This window comes from Oculina patagonica, chromosome 2 (assembly GCF_052425735.1).
Source record: "Oculina patagonica isolate OP01 chromosome 2, crgOcupat, whole genome shotgun sequence".
NCBI lineage: Eukaryota > Metazoa > Cnidaria > Anthozoa > Scleractinia > Oculinidae > Oculina > Oculina patagonica.
Genome location: NC_135759.1, coordinates 37526990 through 37546297, shown reverse-complemented (window position 1 = coordinate 37546297; position 19308 = coordinate 37526990). Strand labels below are relative to the sequence as shown.

The 19308-nt window shown below is 42.3% G+C and overlaps 1 protein-coding gene across 1 annotated transcript; it reads left to right on the top strand.

The window, feature by feature from the left end:
* Positions 1–11796: 11796 nt before the first annotated feature.
* On the top strand, positions 11797–13677 carry LOC144642354 (uncharacterized). The gene has a single exon (XM_078501317.1). The coding sequence runs from the start codon at positions 11797–11799 to the stop codon at positions 13675–13677; it is 1881 nt and encodes a 626-aa protein (XP_078357443.1).
* Positions 13678–19308: the final 5631 nt, after the last annotated feature.

Below are 19308 nucleotides of genomic sequence, written 5' to 3'. Positions count from 1 at the left end.
GTCAACGGCTCGCCAAACATGCTGTACAACAACGGCATCGAAGGAATGGACATTTGGGGAGAAGTTAAAAGATTCTACATGAAAGAAAAAAATAAAACGCAGCACATGACTCTGCAAAAGTTTTACACAGAAGACAAGTTTGGCCTTCTTATTGATCTGCGTTCCATGGCTGACCACTCGATGCACGGAAGCGGCACGCGCCTTGTGAACACAAAGGACGGTGTCCAGCTTGAGCTAGAGAGGAAAGCAAGCGGCTCAGGTAATTTGAACTGCCACATTTACGTAATCAGCGACGCCCAAATGAATATAATTGGCAGGCAGTTAGAATCTGTGCTTTTATAATTTTTTCTTTGAAAAAGTGTACCTTAGGTACATATACGAACGAAGATGGATCCTGCCAATATACCCTTCAACGCCCTCATTGTGGGACCAACGAACTCAGGAAAAACAAGATACGTGGTCAATCAGCTTTGTGGCCCTTTCCGAGGCAAGTTTGACTACATCGTGCTCATCTGCCCGACTTTCGAGCACAACAAGACTTATTATCGCTTTGCTGAGGAAGATATTCGATTTTTTGTTTTCATTTGCGAGCAGCACGAGGTGGAATCTTGGTTAAGGCTTTCAAGATTTCTTTTTGAGGGTACGAACACGCTTATCATCCTCGACGACTGTGCTGCTTCGAAAGATGTAAAAGGAAGAACAGGGGAGTTGGTGAATCTTGCTTTCTCTGCTCGCCACGCAGGCTTGAGCATATGGGTGTTAACTCAAAAATTGACAAGCATAACATCCTCATTCCGCGAAAATGTTGCGGCAATCGTTTTCTTTTACACCCCCTCTGCCAAGACCACGAAGGCAATCTTTGAGGATTACGCTGGCGAACTTGCCAATGAGGATTACAAAGAAATCATTTTAAAGCTAAAAAAAAATAAGTTTTCGCATCTTGTCATTTCTCATCGCCACCCTTACGGCACAAAATTTTCTTATTGAACATATTTTTTAGAGTAATAAATGGCTGACCCGTTCGCAACTTCTCCTCCCGAGAGCGTCAAGGGCGCTGCAAGTGAACAAGAATTAGCTTCCGTAATGGAACTGCTAGGAGCTGAACCAGAAAGTACAGAAAGCGCTATGGCACTCATTCAAGGCCCTGACATTCCTGCTTTGCGTGAACAGCTTGCAATCCTTGTTTCAACAGGAAAAGCCAAAGAAGCAATCGGTGTGCAACTGACACACGAGCAGGTGAAGCGCTTGACAGATAAAGAAGTTGAAAAGTACTTAAAGAGATATGAGGCATACGTTGGATCCAAAACAACCGACAGCTTGATTGACAGCTTTATTTTTCTTGTTACTAAAGTCGTTGGTATGGCCGTAAATATCAAGGACGTCAATGATTATCAGAAGGAACTCAAAAACGACTACATCATCAGCAAAGAGCTGTCCACTTTGGCAGGCGGTCTGGCTTTGAAATGCGGCCGCTTTCTTGCCGTTGCAAATGCTGCGCTCATCACAACAAAGCACACTGATTTAAACGAAGCTACAAAGTCGCACACTTCGCTGTGCGAAACCAAAGGTGCTTCCAAAGATGCGGACACAAACACTACTGAAGATTTTTCTGAGCAATGCTAAGAAAATGCTAAGTAATTACTGAACAATGCTTAGCAATTGCTTAGCAAAAAATCTTGCTGAGCAATTTTCTATTTAAATATTATTTTTTTTTATTATAAATGGCCGAGCTCGAACCAACTCCGATCGCTCAAGAAGAACAGAAACAAGTTACTTCAACAACTCCAGCAACAAAGCCTGCCAAAAATCCAAAGCGAGTTGCTGCTGGCAAGCTTGCAGCTGAAAAAACAAAACAGGCTCGTGAAGCACAGAAAAAAGCTGCTGTCGAGGCTGCTGCAATAATTGCAAAAGAAAAGGAAAAGAAATCTGCGGCGGCTGCAAAGCGAAATGTAACACCACCGGCCGTAACGGAACCAGCTCCGCCCGAGGCTCAGCCGCAATCAAGCGGTCTCACCACAAATCAATGGATATCTTTGCTTGGTATCGGCGTTGCAATCGTTACAACTTATGTGAAACGCGAAGACATAAAAGCCTTTATAAACGAAAAAAGAAGTCCAACATTTAAAGCTCCGCCAACTCTTATAACTGATGACACACCAGTTACAGCAGAAAGTATTGGAAGGGTTGCAACGCGTTCTTCAGACACGCCTTCGACAATCCAAAATGCCATTAGACCTCGCAAACAAAGAGGAATCCGTCCGATGGATTAAAAAATTTCTTTTGAACATTTCTTTTTCATTTATTATACCGACAATGTCCCTTGGTTTTATTCTTGACAACCTTGTTAAAGGTGCAGCTATGGCTGGTATTGCATTACTTTGGTTTGAATTTTCCAAAACTTGCGTTAAAACCGCTATTCGGGTGCAAAAGGATGAGGATACAATTTTTAAAAGAGGTATAAAAAAAACAAAAGAAGTTGAATCTGGTGAAGAAGTTGCAAACTTTGCTTCGCAAAACGGTGAAGAATAAACAAAAAAAATTTTTCAATTGAATATTTTTTATTATTTTATACTGAACCGCCATGTCTGACAACAAACTCGTAAAAACACTCATGGATGCCGCGACTCTCACTGGCCTTGCCGCCGGAATCGGCTGGGCTGCCAAAAAAGTTGTAAAAGAAAACTTCACATCCGACCCAAGCAGCAGTTTTATGAACTATGTAAAGTTCACAGCCGTCATGGCTGGCAGCGTTGCACTTAAACAGTATCTCGAGGACCAGAAAATTCTCCCAACCAATTAAAAAAAAATTAGAATAGTATAATAACAAAATGGCAAGCGTCGCGATTATGGCTGGCGGAGCTATCTTGAACGCTGCTGCTTTCATTGGCGGCAACTATCTTGCTCGAGCTTTGGGTGGCGGAGATGACGCCGCTTTGAAAGAAAAAGAAAGACACGACAAAGCTCTCGAGGCTTACCAGGCAGCTTACGCGAAGTACTCTCGCGACCGCACGAAGCTTCTCGACTGGATCGAAACCAACAATGAGATCAAACAGCAAGCGAAACAAAACTTTACGAACACAGACTACGCTTTCAAACTCTACAACCAGGCACATCCTGACAAACAAATGATTCCTCCGAAAGAACCCAAGTTCTCTGATTTCTATCAGCCAAGTGAGCAGCAGAAACAAGGTGAACTGATGTTTGTTGGCGCAGGCGCTCTTGCTCTTGGGTACGCTGCCTTTCGGTTTCTTTAAACGTTTCTTTTTTTTCTTGTATACGCATGGATGCAAAGATTTTTGCGGAGCAAAACTTTTCGAAGAAAATCTCGAAAGTCTACTATAGCCCCCAGGGCTATTGGAAGGGAATTGCTGCGATAAAAAAATTAGCCGAGGCTGCCAAGGTTTCCGAAGATGCCGCAAAAAAGTGGCTAGTTAAGCAGGCCCTTTGGCAGATCTACCTTCCGGCACCACGATACGTTCCTCGCCCAAAATTCGATGTTTCTTCTCCAAACGCGGTCCACCAGGCGGACCTTCTTTTTCTGCCACACGACAAACTGCCGCGAGGGCGAAAAGTTTACAAATACGCTCTGACTGTTGTTGACGTTGCCAGCCGATTCAAAGAGGCCGAGCCTTTGACCTCCAAAGATTCAACTGAGGTTGCAAAAGGTTTTCAGACAATTTACAGGCGAAGTGCACTAAAATGGCCACAGATGCTGCAAGTTGACCCTGGTCGCGAATTCATGGGAGCTGTTACCAAAGAAATGGAAAATCACAAAACCTATATTAGACGCGGGCGTGTTAACATTCACAGAGATCAAGCTATTGTTGAACGTTTTAATCAAACACTGGCAGGGCGCCTGTTTGGTTATCAGTACGGTGTCGAGATGAACCTGCCATCTGGCCAGCGGTCGACAGCGTGGGTAAAAAGGCTACCCGAAGTTGTTGCCGCTCTAAACAACGAAGTAACCAGTCTTACTGGTAAGAAACCTGCTGCTGCAATTAAAGAAAAGGCTGTTTCGTCAAAACCGTCCTCAAAATATACAAGGCCTGTTGGCAAGAAAGAAAAAAACTCCCCTCTCTCGTTAATGTGCGCTTTCTCTACCAACCTGGCGAGCTGGAAGGCGGCGTAAAAAGGGCTACAGATCCGATTTGGTCATTAAAAGTCTACAGCATTGAAAGGTCTGTTACTAAACCTAATCAGCCAGTTCTTTATTACTTGCACGATGGTCCAAAGCGCGGCTTCGTGCGTGAAGAATTGCTTGTTATTCCTCCAAATACACAGTTACCACCAAGCCCTTAGTGCTTGAGCCCCTTGGGCACTCCTGAGTGGCTTTTTATTTATTAAAGCACTCTAGAGAGACCTTTGCTTGGCGGCTAGTTAGTTTTTTCACTCCCTTTTATGGGGCGGTGGGCTCTTTTTTTTGCCCCTTCTCTGCAAGAGCTTCGCTCTCGTGCTCCGCACCCATCCGATAGTGCCCATATGCCAAAGTGTTTATCCCATCTTCATTTATCCATCTCTTTGTGTCAAATGGCGACAGCGATTTTTTGTTTACCACTATTGAATGCATCTCGTGGGCATAGCTTCTTAGCATGTGCATTTCGTGAAAGCTTTCCTTGTTTTGAAAAAGTGCATCTTTGAAGTCTTTATGATTTATCTCATTTTTCGTCACGCACTCTTTCACCCCCTTTGCCTTTTTTATATTTTTTTCGTCCACTTTCAGCGTGTTACAACATTTTGACTCACTTGCTTTCGGATGTTTCTCTTTTATTTTTTTGACCAATTCTTCGTCGTTTGCCATTATTACCTGCATTTTTTCCCCTTCGCAAGTGCACTCTTTTATTTTTGCCTCAGGAAAGTTTTTCTTTATTTTTTCGATTTCATTTTCGCTTTCACCTTCTGTCATTATTGAATACATTTTCGGCCTCAAACAAACACACTCTGAAATCAGTTTTCCTGCGCATTCGTCTTTCATTTTCCCCAACACCTTTTTGTTTTCTTTCGAATAAAGTGAATGCTCTTCGGGGTAGTCGCTTGTGTCGTACTCGCCGATGTTTTTTGCCATGTCCGCGTAAACGTCTTCTGTTTCTATCACAAGCAAAAGGCTGTCTGTGTCTGTATACAAAAGCTCGCAACGCTCCCCGTACTCCTTTTTCAGATGGTTGTAAAAGAAGTCATACATGCATAGCTTGCTTACGTCAAGGATAGTCATGCCTGTGTAGACCGGTTTATTGAGAAACAGCTTACTTTTTCTCATGTCTATTCCGACAAGATCGTTTGAAAACATCACGTGCCTTGAATACAATGGACTTGCGACCAATTTTCTTATTTTATTTGTCTCGTCGCTTCTTACTATTCTTATGTCTACACGGTTTCTCAGGTTTTCCATTGTTTTTCCAAAAACCGAGTTGTTCATTAGCTTGTAAAAGGTCTTTTCAAAGTTGTTTTTTGCTTTTTTTCGGAATTCTGTGTTCATCCGGATGTAGGGCTCCATCCAGCATTCCTGTTCAAACTCTAAAACCCTGTGCACTTTTTTGAGTTTCATTCCCTGTTTTAAATAAAACTGCAAGTTTCGGTAATGCACGACGTAATTGGTTTTGTCTTCAAGCGTTAAAACAAGCTTTTCAGTGTTTGGGGGGTTTAATTCAAGATCATTCATTAATTTCTTTTGGTAAGGCGAATACATTTCTTTGTCTATTTTCTTTTTCTCTGGCGCTAATGGGTAACTGTCGTGAGCGTCATGCAGCTCTTTCGGATATTCTAACTCCACCTCCATAATCCATCCAGTTTTTGCATGCTCTTTTTTTGTCATTATTTCTTTTTCTGTTGGCATAACCTTTTTCCATCTAAAACCACTTTTCGGAAGCGGCTTGCTCATTGCCCACCCGTAAAGGTTATTCGCATCGAGATACATTATGTATTTTTTTGGTTGACTCGGATCAAATCCCTTAACATATGGGTTGTTCGCCTTTGCATATCTCTTGCTTACCGACGAAATCCCGCCTCTTATTCCCCTTTCGACGAAGAGGTGCATTTCGTAGTCTGTGAGTAACTCAAGCTCCACACCTGTCTTTTTCAAAAGCGCATCCCAAGAAAGACCTGGCGACGTGTAATAATTTGCGGGATCCAGATTGTACTTCTCAAGGCATAATTTTCGAAAGTTTTCAAAAACGTCCGCTAACAGGGTAACGTCCGTTTTGATATACAAATCGTGGTAGTCTCCAAGATTTTGGCAGCCAAAGGTTTCCCACACTTTTTGCGCGTGTGCATACTCTTTGTCTGTTATGTGCTCGCCTGTAAGTTTACTGTAGAACTTTTCTTTTTTCGGCAAAGTTGTTTCTTTAAATCTTTCCCATGAGTCCATGTATTCATAGGGATAAATCCCCTTTTGTGTTAACAAGCCAAATTTTTCTATAAAAATGGTTTTTGCTTCTTTGTATCCTTCATCTGTTATGTGGATGTTATTGACAATTTGCCATTTTTCTTTAGTTTCGTCCCCACCTTTAAAAAAACTTTCACTCAAGTTGTTATAATTAAATTCCTCCCACACTTCAACGTATTCGCTTGGATATTTTCCGTTGTCTAACAACAGTTCACTTTTTTCAAAGAAAACCTTTTTCGTCATATTTAATGCATCCTTCGGCGTATCTTCTACAAGTTTTTCAAGCTTTCCAAGTAAAAAGTTCAAAGTGTCAATAAACCTTAAACCCCCCAGTGAAAATGTAATGTATTTTTCCATGTTGTTTGCAACACACTTTACCTCTTTCTGTGCCTCTTTTGAAATCTTCGAAATTGACTGCATCAAATGGTGAGCATCGTAGCCACTCAGGTTATGAAATGCAACTGGTATTTGAATATTTTTTGGATTTATTTTCATCATTAAGTTACACACGTTGTGCGCGGCTCCTCGAAAATTGCCTGTTATGTGACAATGATCCCTCACCGCATCCTTGTAGTTCGGCTGGATAAGCGGCTCTTTGCACGCTAGGCAGTTTTTTTTGGTTTTCAGCGGCTAATTTGTGTGATTTTTTTTCAAGCTTTTTTAGCTTATAATGGTTCCCGCTATTAAGAGTATTCGCCAATTCTATTCTTTCGTAATAGCATTTTTTGTGTAACTGTCCTAAGTAACCAAACTCCTTTTTATTAGATTTAAGCCAAACCGGCAAAGAGTCTAAAAAGTTTTGTTTCACCAACGATTTTTCGCAGATGTGGCAGTTTTCGGCTTTTTTAAAGTTTGCCCAGTCTTTTTGCGTCATAAGGAGAGGTTTTGGCTTTGACAATTCATATCTTATTTTCTTTTCTTCAATTAAAAGACAGTTCAAAAATACTTCAACGGCGTTTTCTCCTCTGTAAACGAATGGTTTTTCGTGTTCACCATCACTTCTTACACGCGTGTAAGCGAATCCGCATGCCTCGTGCTTTTCTGTTTTGTACGTGTAACTTTTCTGGCGGTTCTCGGGCGTTTCTCGGCGCTCTTTTTTTAACAATGCCTCGCCGTCGGCGTAAATCGTATAAGGCGCTTTCATTTGTTTTTGGTAGTTTTTAAAAGAAAGGGTGTTTTTCTCCTCATCTGGCATTTCGATTCTTGTTGGCTTGCCTTTGACCCCATTGCAATACTTTTTGTGCTTTTCAAGCAAGTCTTCTCTTGTAAAATTTGTCAAACACATCATGCAAAAGTGTTTTTTGTTACTGTGTTTGGTTTGGTCGTGTAACAAAGCGCTAATTCTTTTTATAAAACAGTAGTGCTGTTTCAATCCTGACTCAATCAACATAAGGTTTATACGGGGTATTTTGTTTTCTTTTTCGCTTTGTCTGAGAGGTATCACACACCCGTCTTTCAAGTGCCACCCAAAAACATTTATTGCAAGGTTTCTGTTTTGCGCCTCAAGCCTGTCAATCTGCTTTAGGGGTGTCGGAAAATCGATTCCGTTGTAGTTTATGCCGTCATCAACGGGATATTTACTTGTTCTTTGAGGATCTTTTCAGTTCGCAGGCGGGAATAAAGCAGCTCTCAAAGCCCATTTTAAACACTGGTTGTCACTGTTTTGCACGTTAATAATTGCTTTTTTGTTTGCCAGTTTGGGAGGCAAAGGCAAGTAAGTTCCTCCGCGCAATGGCCGATAACGCGCAACATAGGTGTACGCCCTTGTTATTCTTTCAACAACCCACCCCGAGCCCCTCTCCGACCAAGCCTCGATTTCTCCCTTTGCTTTGTCAATAAATTCGTCAAACTCTTTTTTTATTCGGTCTTTGGTGTTTTTTGTAAAAAGACGCGGTTCTCTTTCTCTGAAATAGTGCTCCATGTGTTGCGTAACTCCGTTTCTTTTCATCGAAAATTTTACTTTAAGCCCGAAGCTTGCTTTTATGTCATTCAATTCTTCAATTTCACTTTCCAAAAGATCATAAAACTTTTTTTTGTGTTTTTTTGCAAAAATTAAAAGATCTTTGTTGTTTTTTTCGGTTTCGGGTATGTCCATTTTCCATACTCGGAGCCAATCGTTAAAATCGGTGTTGGCCAGTAAAAAAGACAAATTTCTTTGCGGGTTTCTTTGAAATTCACGGAGGTTTTCCTCCATCATAGCTTGCAAAACTTCTGACGAATATCTTGCGGCAGCCATTTGGTGCATATACAAAGTAAAAAATATTTGTTCAATTGAAAAATAATTCTGGCGCGCCTGTTCTTTGGGGCTTGGCGGGGGCCACTTGTTTTAGGACAGTCCTCAACAAGTGTTAAAAGGGTGCCTTTGCCTAGATACATGTGCATGGGTTGAAAGGCTGTCATCTAACCCCGACACACTTGCAATATGAGGGTTTTGGACGCAAATCCAAAAAAACAGTGAGGGGCGAGAATGGCGAAGCCCCGAACGCATTTTTTTTGGATTTGCGCCAAAACCCTCATATTGCAAGTGTGTCCATCACATACTTTATAGTACAGTCGGAACGGTAAAGGGATTAATTGGTGAGCGTATGTACAGTGTGTTTATTTGGAATTATTCGCCAGTAAAATCACGTCATGTAAAGCGGAAATATGTGTGGTGGAACGTGACACCAAGACGTAAAAATACGTGCGTGGGATGACTGCGGCTTCAATGGAATTGTCATCCGGTGTGTAAATAAGTTCTTTCAACTGTCGATTTGCTCAACGCATTTTTTTACTCCAAAATTCCCTCAAACAGGTAGCGCCCAAACAGCTACTTTGTTTGAAAAACACATTTCTTAAATTCTGTTAAGTGTGTGCTGCAGTCAAAGTGACAATGAATCTCAGATGAATAGAAATCGAAGGGCCTATATGACTTTGCCAAGGTTACGTCAATCTTAATTTTGATATTAAAGTCAGTATTTACTTATTGACGGTCACAAACTTGACCAAACTTCGCAAGTGAGTTGCTGCCTTCTGCTTGGGTGCTCAGTTTCCCTCCAAATCTTAAGTTAAAACAGATTATAGCAATAAACTGGATGGAGTGTTTAGAGGAAGTAGTAAAGCGAGATGTTCTATGATTCATTTGAAGGACACGAAACTGAGCACGGACCGTTGAGTGCGTGACCCACTTTACAAACAGGAACTGACGACATACTTGAGTGACTTCATCGTACTGGTTCAGTACATCCTCGTTCACAGGGTGTTTCTTTCGTTCAACGAAAGAGAGAAGAGTTTGAAGGCGACCTCGATACGCCACGATCCCCTTCGAATCCTGCATTTTCCTACGCTCCTCTATTATTTAATTAATAAGGTCTTGGGCCATTGTTCTGTTCTGACACCTACCCCATAACGCAGCCTTTGGGAGAAACTGGAATATACACTTAATTTTTAATCAGAAATCTTTGTACGTCTTCTCGAGCCCAAGCAAGTGAAGGGGAAGTGAAGTCAAACAGGTCTATTCACAGGCGACCTAGCTAGAGAGAGATAGAGAATGCGAACGTGATTGCTTATAAACGGAATTCTAAGTATTGTGTTACAAAGATTCGAAAATTAAAATGTCTGGAAACAATAGATTTTAGATCCTTTTATTACTTACTTCTATATTTTTTATGGGCATTATGTTCAGTTATGACTAGGCTCGAGTTTTAAACAATCCTCTCAATAGCTAAGACCGAATTGCGAAATCGTCGGACCAAAACCGCATATCTCTTCAACTAGCAAACTGAAATGTAATATGTAGTTTTCTTTGCTCCTAGCTAGCGGCCTTCAGTAACTGCAAGAAAGCAAAAAGCCGGCCTTCTTCTATGCCTCTTGCAACTTCCTCTCCTTCATGTTACAAATTGTAACTCATAAGGCATCAGCTGTATCCGGGGGGCCACTGTTGAACCCCAGGGGGAGGCGCAGCAGCATTCAGCATTTGTCTTCTCTTTCTGTATTTGCTTAGCGGACACTTGGACCATAAGCAGCACACAACAAGTATAACTACAACAGTGACTACGAAAACTCCGGCTATGATACCAAATATGAGCCCAAAAATGGCAGAACTAAAAAATAGAAACAGAATAAATATGTGATTAAAAAGTAATGTTTGGTTAAGCATATGGCTGCCAATGCAAGTGTTATCACTATATCGACTTTTAATGTACACATACCACTGTAAATATTTGAGAAATGTTTTTGTTTGGTAGTGGACTATACATGTTGGTTTTGAAAGGAAATACATCTTGAGAAACACTTTTTGTAATACGCACATCACTCGAGGAGCCCGCCTTCGACATGAAAAACCTGAAAGCTTCCTTATCAACATTCGAGACGTGGAAAAAGCAGTGGACCCTAAACGTGTAGGCCACTGTATCAGTCCCACGGCCACGACCTTAGGCGGACCCCTCTCTAAAGGTGTTTTTCCACTGACGCGTACTTTTTTACGTGCGTAAAAAAATTAAGAGACAATGTATGAACGACTTGCATACACGTTTACCCAAGTCGTTCATACATTGCCATTAATTTTTTTCACGCACGTCAAAAATTACGCGTCAGTGGAAATCCAGCATATGACGAACAAACGGTACTCTTCCCGACAATGTTTGTTAAATATTAGCGTATCAGAATGTGACGTTTGTACTGGGCCTTACTTGCAGCACTTTGCTTTGTTATTAATTATACAGCAGACTTTATCACTCTTCTCATCGTTGGGGCCTGGGCAATAATTCCGAAAATGATCTCCATTGTCTCTGCATGTTGAACCTCCCGGCAGACAACAAGTAGGACCGTTCCAAAAGCAACAGCGTGTTCGCTCAGAAGGGTCAGACAACCTTGGACATGTGTATGACTTGTAAAGACCTTGAGCGGGACATCGTGTTATGCCACGCACTGCTGATCAAGGGAAAAATTAACAATCAATGTTTGTTTAATGCAATAGATAATAACGTCATCTGAGCATTAAACCGACATGAACGTCTTCTGTAAAGTGCGCCGTTGAGACCCACTCCACACATTGCGCTTTGAACGTCCCTAACCGAGGTTGAATCACGCGACTTAATGAGAGTCTCCAGAAAGCGCATATTTGAAAGCTATAAGTCGTCTTGATAAATTTGAAATTGTAGAGTTGCTAAGCCTTTGAAACGAACCCAGAAACTACGACGTATTTACGTGCTGCGCAGACGTTCGCATCGAAGTTCTTGAACGAAACTAACAGCCAAATTGCCTTTTTAATTTGAATACGAGAATATATATTGTTGTGACTTAGATCTGTTGCGTGACATTGATCACGTGATTTGTAATGTGAGTTCGTGTCGAATAAATCAGTGTGTTCAATCCATTCATGGCTGCATGGTTATTACATTGGCGACGAGGATAACTCCATCTAGATTCGAGTAGGAATGGCGACCTACGGAAAGATAGGCGAATTCAGAGAATCAGATGAGTCATGGACCCAGTATATCGAACGACTCGAACAGTATTTTTTGGCAAACGATGTAGAAGACGCGGCGAAACAACGGGCGATCTTACTCAGTGTTTGCGGGAGTAAAACATACGCACTACTGCGGGATTTACTCCAACCAGCAAGACCAGCGGAGACAACTTTTAAGAAGATTGTCGATACATTGGAAAAGCACTTTTCGCCCAAGCCGAGTGAAATAGTGGAGCGTTTCAAATTTCACAGCCGAAATCGAAACGAAGGCGAAGGAGTTGCAGCGTATGTGGCGGAGTTACGTAAGCTTACCGAACATTGCAATTTCGGCGAGACTTTGCCAGAAATGCTGAGAGACCGATTAGTCTGTGGGATAAACGACAAGAAAATACAGCGGAGATTACTGGCAGAACGGGAGTTAACCCTGAAAAAGGCCGAGGAAATCGCTCTTGGAGAAGAGTTGGCAGCGAAGCACGTGGTTGACATCCAGTCCGAACCGACCCCCAGCAAAGTACATCAAGTTGGCGCTCGTGACAAAAATTACAAAGATCGTCGTGCAGATTCCGAGTGTCACCGTTGTGGAGAGAAACACGAAGCTTCAGCCTGTCGATTCAAAGATGCTCAGTGTTTTAAATGCGGGCGAAAAGGGCACCTGTCCAAAGTTTGTTATGGCGAGAAAAATTACAAGAAAAAGCCGAGTAAAGGAACCGATTCACGGAAAACTAAACCACCCTCACGAGACAGTTGGCAAACAAAAGGAAACCAGAAGCAGTCTACACATTTAGTGGACGAAGTTTCCAGGGAAGAAGATGTTTATGCAGCAACCATGTACCACATTCGGGACGGAAGGAAGCCGAAGGCATTTGAAGTAAGTGTCGAACTTTGTGGTGAACCACACAATTTTGAAATTGACACTGGTGCTACCAGAACTGTGCTAAATGAACAAACCTACAGCAAGTTAGGTGACAAAGTAGAGTTAAAGAATTCGAATGCCATATTGAGCACGTATACAGGAGAGAAAATACCAGTGTTAGGAGAGGTGTTGATTCCTGTTAAGTACCAAAATCAACAGCATGATTTGCCAGCCATGGTGGTGAAGGGTCCTGGTCCAAATCTACTTGGAAGGGACTGGCTACAAGTAATTAAGTTTAATTGGAACAGTATCTTTAACGTACAGGAGAATAACCCTCAGCTGCAGAAGGTCCTAGACGCACACAAGAATGTTTTTGGCGAAGGACTCGGTACACTGAAGGGCACCGAAGCCAAAATCTACGTTGACCCAGGGGCCACACCCAAGTTCATGAAAGCTCGTCCAGTACCTTATGCCCTGAAAGCGAAAGTTGAACAGGAACTGGAGCGATTACGAAGTGAGGGCATCATATCTCCAGTAGAATTCACAGAATGGGCAGCGCCAATCGTTCCAGTGGTGAAACAAGACGGATCAGTGCGTATCTGTGGTGACTATAAGTGTACCGTCAACCAAGTCTCCAAGTTAGATAATTACCCGATCCCCAAGACTGAGGATCTGCTTGCCACACTTGGCGGAGGAAACAAATTCACCAAACTGGATATGTCACAGGCATACCAACAGTTATTGTTGGATGAGGAGTCGAAGAAATTCACTACAATCAATACTCATAAGGGACAAAGACGCCTTTGGGGTTTTTTTGCGCCTTCAGAAAGGACAACAAAGGAAAAGAACCAAGAGGCCAAGCACAACCGAAGGGGAGAAAAGGGAGGAACCGGGCAGCGAAGGTTGATGAATCAAGAATGCACCAGAGCCAAAGGACGTCAGTCAATTACGAGCTTTTCTGGGCATGCTCAACTATTACCATCGATTCTTACCTGATCTAGCAACCGTCCTGGAGCCTCTACACCAGCTCTTAAGAAAAAGATCAAAATGGCAGTGGCAAAAAGAACAGCAAGAAGCATTTGAGAAAGCTAAGGAACTGTTGCAATCAGCCAAGCTGCTAGTCCATTTTGACCCCTCCCTCGAAGGAACTTATCCTTGCCACCGATGCGTCCGATTACGGAGTGGGAGCGGTCCTATCCCACAAGGTGGAAGGTGGAGCTGAACGACCAATTGGATACATGTCCAGATCTCTTAATGCAGCTGAAAGGAACTACTCAACCCTTGAGAAGGAAGCTCTTGCAATAATTTTTGGCGTCAAGAAGTTCAATCAGTTCCTTTATGGACACCCATTCACCATCAAGACCGATCATAAACCCTTGGAAGGTCTGTTGAATGAGAAGAAAGGGATTCCTGTCCTTGCAGCACCGCGAATCCAGCGATGGGCACTTACCTTGTCTGCTTACGAGTATAAGATATCATACAAGGCCGGCCAGACCAATGGCAATGCAGATGGCCTGAGCAGGCTACCCTTGCCTGAGACGCCTGATCAAGTTCCAGTACCAGGTGAAACCATCTTGTTAATGGAACATTTGGAAGGCACACCTGTGCACAGTGGTCACATCAAAGAGTGGACCAAGAGGGATCCAATCCTCTCACAAGTGCTTAACTTCATTTTGGAAGGATGGCCGACTAAGAACAGTTCTGAAGAGCTAAACCCTTACTTCACCAAGCGGACCGAATTGAGCGTAGAAGATGGTTGTGTACTTTGGGGAGCCAGAGTGGTTGTACCGCCGCAGGGAAGATCGAAGGTGCTCACTGAACTGCATGAGGCCCACCCTGGTGAATCTCGCATGAAAGCCCTAGCAAGAAGCTACGTTTGGTGGCCGGGCATGGATCAGGACATCGTCAAGCAAGTGAAAAGCTGCGACAAATGTCAGTCAAATCAGAGTGCACCAGCAGAAGCGCCGTTGCACCCCTGGGAGTGGCCGGGACTTCCATGGTCAAGGATTCACATTGACTATGCAGGACCTTACAAAGGAGAAATGTTCCTTGTAGTTGTAGATGCATACTCGAAGTGGTTGGAAGTGCATCGTATGAGGTCCACCACGTCCACCGCCACCATTGAGAAATTCAGAGAGATGTTTGCTACACATGGCCTACCAGCAACACTGGTCAGCGACAATGGAAGCAACTTTACTAGCTCAGAATTCCAGGAGTTCATGAAGAAGAATGGAATTAAGCACATCAAGGTGTCACCATATCACCCTGCCTCAAATGGTTTAGCGGAGCGGGCTGTGCGAATCTTTAAGGAAGGCTATGAGAAGATGGAGGAGGGCAGCGTCCAGACCAAACTATCACGCTTTCTCCTCAGCTACAGGACCACACCACATAGCACGACAGGAGTTCCACCTGCTGAGTTACTTATGCGACGGAAGCTACACACACAGCTTAATCGCCTGATACCGAGCGTGGCCAACAAGGTGCGAGACAAACAGTCTCAGCAGAAAACCGCACACGATTACCATGCCAAAGAGCGGGAAGTAGTGGAAGGTCAAGCTGTGTATGCAAAAGATTTGCGGCACAAAAAGACCTGGATGTCGGGGACAATTGTGGAGAAAACCGGTCCGGTGTCAACTCGTGTCCAGCTAGACGACGGAACTGTCATTCGGCGGCATCAGGACCATGTTCGACGCCGTGAGAATGAGGTCGTGGAAGAACCAGTTGCGGGCAACACACCCAGCGTGACACCAATTTCCTTGCCTGGTGTTCATGTAACGTCACCTGACCCTGTTGTTAGCCATGAGCCTGATGTTCCTAAGGCTCCACCGGCAACACCAGCAACACCTACCCAGACACCCGTGGAGTCAAGTCCTCTAAGGACACGCCCTGTGCGGAAAAGGGTCAGACCAGGATATCTGAAGGACTACCTGTGTTAATCGTGACTATTCACAGGGACTGTTGTTATCAGAGAATACGTTAAAGACTACCTGTGTTGATTGTGACTTTATCACAGGGACTGTTTATTATTAGAGGACACATAAGTTTCTGTTTTTGCTGTTCCAGTGATTGCGAGTGATTTCTCATAAGTTTTGGGACAGATAGTTTGTAATCCTAGAGGGGAGGAATGTTGTGACTTAGATCTGTTGCGTGACATTGATCACGTGATTTGTAATGTGAGTTCGTGTCGAATAAATCAGTGTGTTCAATCCATTCATGGCTGCATGGTTATTACATATATAATGATAATAAAGCTTACCTGTGGCAACGAAAATCAAGAGAAAAAATATTTTAAACAAATGACGTTCCATCAAATTTTTATGTACAGTCAACTCTCGTTAAAGCGGACACGCTCGGGGCGTCGTTTAGTGTCCGTAATACAGTCAACTCTCGTTAAAGCGGACACGCTCGGGGCGTCGTTTAGTGTCCGTAATAGCGCGAGTCCGTAATAGCGGGAGTCATTTTCAGTCAAACCTTATTCGCCGGGGATCTGGATTTTGTCCGCAATAGCGAGTGTCCGCAATAGCGGGGTGTCCGCAAGGCGAGAGTTGACTGTAGCGCGAGTCCGTAATAGCGGGAGTCATTTTCAGTCAAACCTTATTCGCCGGGGATCTGGATTTTGTCCGCAATAGCGAGTGTCCGCAATAGCGGGGTGTCCGCAAGGCGAGAGTTGACTGTAGTCGTCTTAAAGGTGAAGTAATTGATAAATTCAATGGGGTATGTTATTTATTGTCAGTGGTTAGTAATATTACGGCAAGGAAACGGAAGTACATTGCAAATGACGCAGCATCATAACTTAAATGAAGTTTGTGATAAAACATGCATCGGAGCATGTTATTTATTTCATACGTTACATGGCATATTTTATGCGTTTGGCACAAGACCGGCTGGACAACAGTAAAAGGATAAATTGGCGAACACGCACTGTTGTCTTCTTACTAAAATGAATGTTGTCTGTGTGTGGTGACATTTGCCAGTCACATCACGAATTAAAACGAAAGGCCAAGGAGGGACACACAAAGACGTCAAAATACGTGTGTGTGATCACTCCGACTGCAATGGATCTCGAATCCGGTTTGCAAAGTTATTTCAACTGTTGACTTGTTCAACCCTTATTTCCCCTTATTTCCCCTTATTTCCGAAAACAAAAAGAATGAGGCAAGTCCTGAATACAGTAAAATGAGTAACAGACGCAACAATGTCGAAAATATGAATTAGCTAATTCAAAACGTAGGACCTATCTTAAAATATTGACCCATCTGAAAATAACTTGTACTTGTTCAATAGATATATAATTTTAATCAAATAATTAGGTTTTACCTAATGAACTACGTAAGAGACTTACTTTCTTCAGGTACAGTGTATATTTACAGAATAAATTGGAAAGATTATAGCAATTAACAGCACAAAGTATTTGAACAGAAAGTAAAGTAAGGTACTGCTGCAGTTAATTTAAAGTTAATGACACGAAACTGAGCACGGTGCTTACACGGCTCATTGGGTACGTGACGCATATTTGAAAAGAATTCACATGTAGTGAAAAAAAAAAAAAAAACACTTACAACAAGACGACAACTGATAAGTTTCTGACTCTACTCAAGTTTCAAAGTGGATGTCGTATTAAGGTTCAGCCTCTAGCATACCTCGGAATATAATATCTGTATTAATTATAAAATCCCTGTGGAAAATGTGCAACCGAAATTACAACACAAACAACGACATTGTATACAACGTTCGCAACGTTTCGATTCCGTTCAATCCATGGAAACAACCGAGATTCTCACCATGCTTTGGTGTCCTCCAAATCTGATCACTGTAACACTCTTTTTGTGTACTGTGCCGACGTATGTCGTGGAAAAGCTTCAGTCCTGACTGAATGCCGCTGCCGGCCTAAATACATGTTCCCACAAGTATGACTACATCCCCTCTTGAAATTCTAGCCGATTTACATTGGCTTCCCGGTACTGAACGAGCTAAATTCAAAATTGTCTTACTCACATTCAAGGCTTATTGCATTACCAACCGTCACCTACCTACCTTCAAGAAATGTTAACTCGCTACTCTGTCACCGTCCAGAACTCTCCCATCATCTTTTACATTACCCCTAAATCCTGTGAACTTTAATCTGCAGTCCTGTGGGTTTCTAGCCTTTACTGTTTCTATCCCAGAACTCTGGAATAGTTTGCCAGATAGTATCTGTTTATATGACAATTTTTGAAGGAAAGGACTTTTAAGTACTTTCCTTTTAGTGGAACGTTGATTTTCTCTTTAGGCGTTTCTTGTTCCATTTGTTATATCATCTTGTTTAGCGTTCCCTTCTAGCACGTCCGAAGACAAAATCTCCCACTCCGTCAGCGACACTTCATATCGTTTATGGCTTTACCGGTCAGGACTGGAGTATCGCTCCCAATATCTTTACCCAAGAAAAATGACGGCGCTCATGCGTCTAGCCGGTTTTTGTAATTCTTCGAACAGTTGGAAAATTAATCGTGGAATAAAAGGGGTATTCCGCGGGGTTTGAAGTAGCAGAGCACACATGGATAGTTATGTACAAGAGTAGGAAAGAGTCTAGGTGTTTTTTTTTTCTCAGTTGATTGCTTTTTATTTGTTTCACTTTTGTATGGACATTATATGCAGCAAAAGACAAAGAACTTAAACGATCGTTCTAATTGTTACATTTTAACAATTCCACTTCAGGACCAAAACTTTGGAAAGATGTGCCTTACAGTACTGTATTAAAACAGACACAGCTTTCAACACAATGGGATGTAAACCAGCATATTTAATCTTATACTGTAGTAAGTTGCTTCTGAAAGATCACATTTACGTTCGTATTAGCCTTTACGCTTGAAGAGGCATTCTTTGCCGTTATTTACTGAATTAAATTAATTCAAAACTCTTATTCTTCAACCTCCTGAGCTTAAATAAGAATGAACCAAAAACAGAAGCATTAAAAACAGCGCATGCGACGTTTTGTGTGCTATTAGGCTAAAACAATAAGTTTTTAATTTCGATACAACAGCAGATATCAAGCAAACTACAAAAACGGTCCCCACAATCCGAGTGTGATCCAAAGCCCGAGGAGACCATCCCTGAAAGAAAAAACAAACAAACAAACAAACAAACCAAAAAATAAAAATAAAACAGAAAAAAAAAAAACAGAATAAATCATGAGAAGAGCAATTTGTTCTAAAACTCTCTTTAACAATCCACGGGCCCTTTTGTCGCCAATAAATTGATAAGCCATATTTGTTGAGTAACTGTTATCTTCTAGAGCTTTAAATTTCTGAACTGTTTTCTCTTTTTGAGTTATTGGGGGAAAATGGAATTAGAAAAGAGCTTCTCGCTCAACTTCGCATTCATTTGCGAGTCCAAGCTTCAAGCTGATTTTAAGTGGATTTAAACTCGCATCTTATGCCTCAGTGAATAGCCGAGATGGAGAAAAGATGTTAAGTAGACGAAATTCGAGACGGTGATGCAAACTGCAGCTAATACGTTTCTATTACGCATAAATAGAGAAAGAATTTATGTCAAGGTGGAGGCTGTATACAAAGAAACTGAAGTTCGTACAACGCCACTCAGAGGCTTGCCTTCAGTTCGTGGAATCATCAACATCAATTCCTTGATACA

Bases quoted from the DNA above. Each gene is read 5' to 3' on its own strand.
- LOC144642354 (XM_078501317.1), top strand. From the start codon at position 11,797: ATGGCGACCTACGGAAAGATAGGCGAATTCAGAGAATCAGATGAGTCA.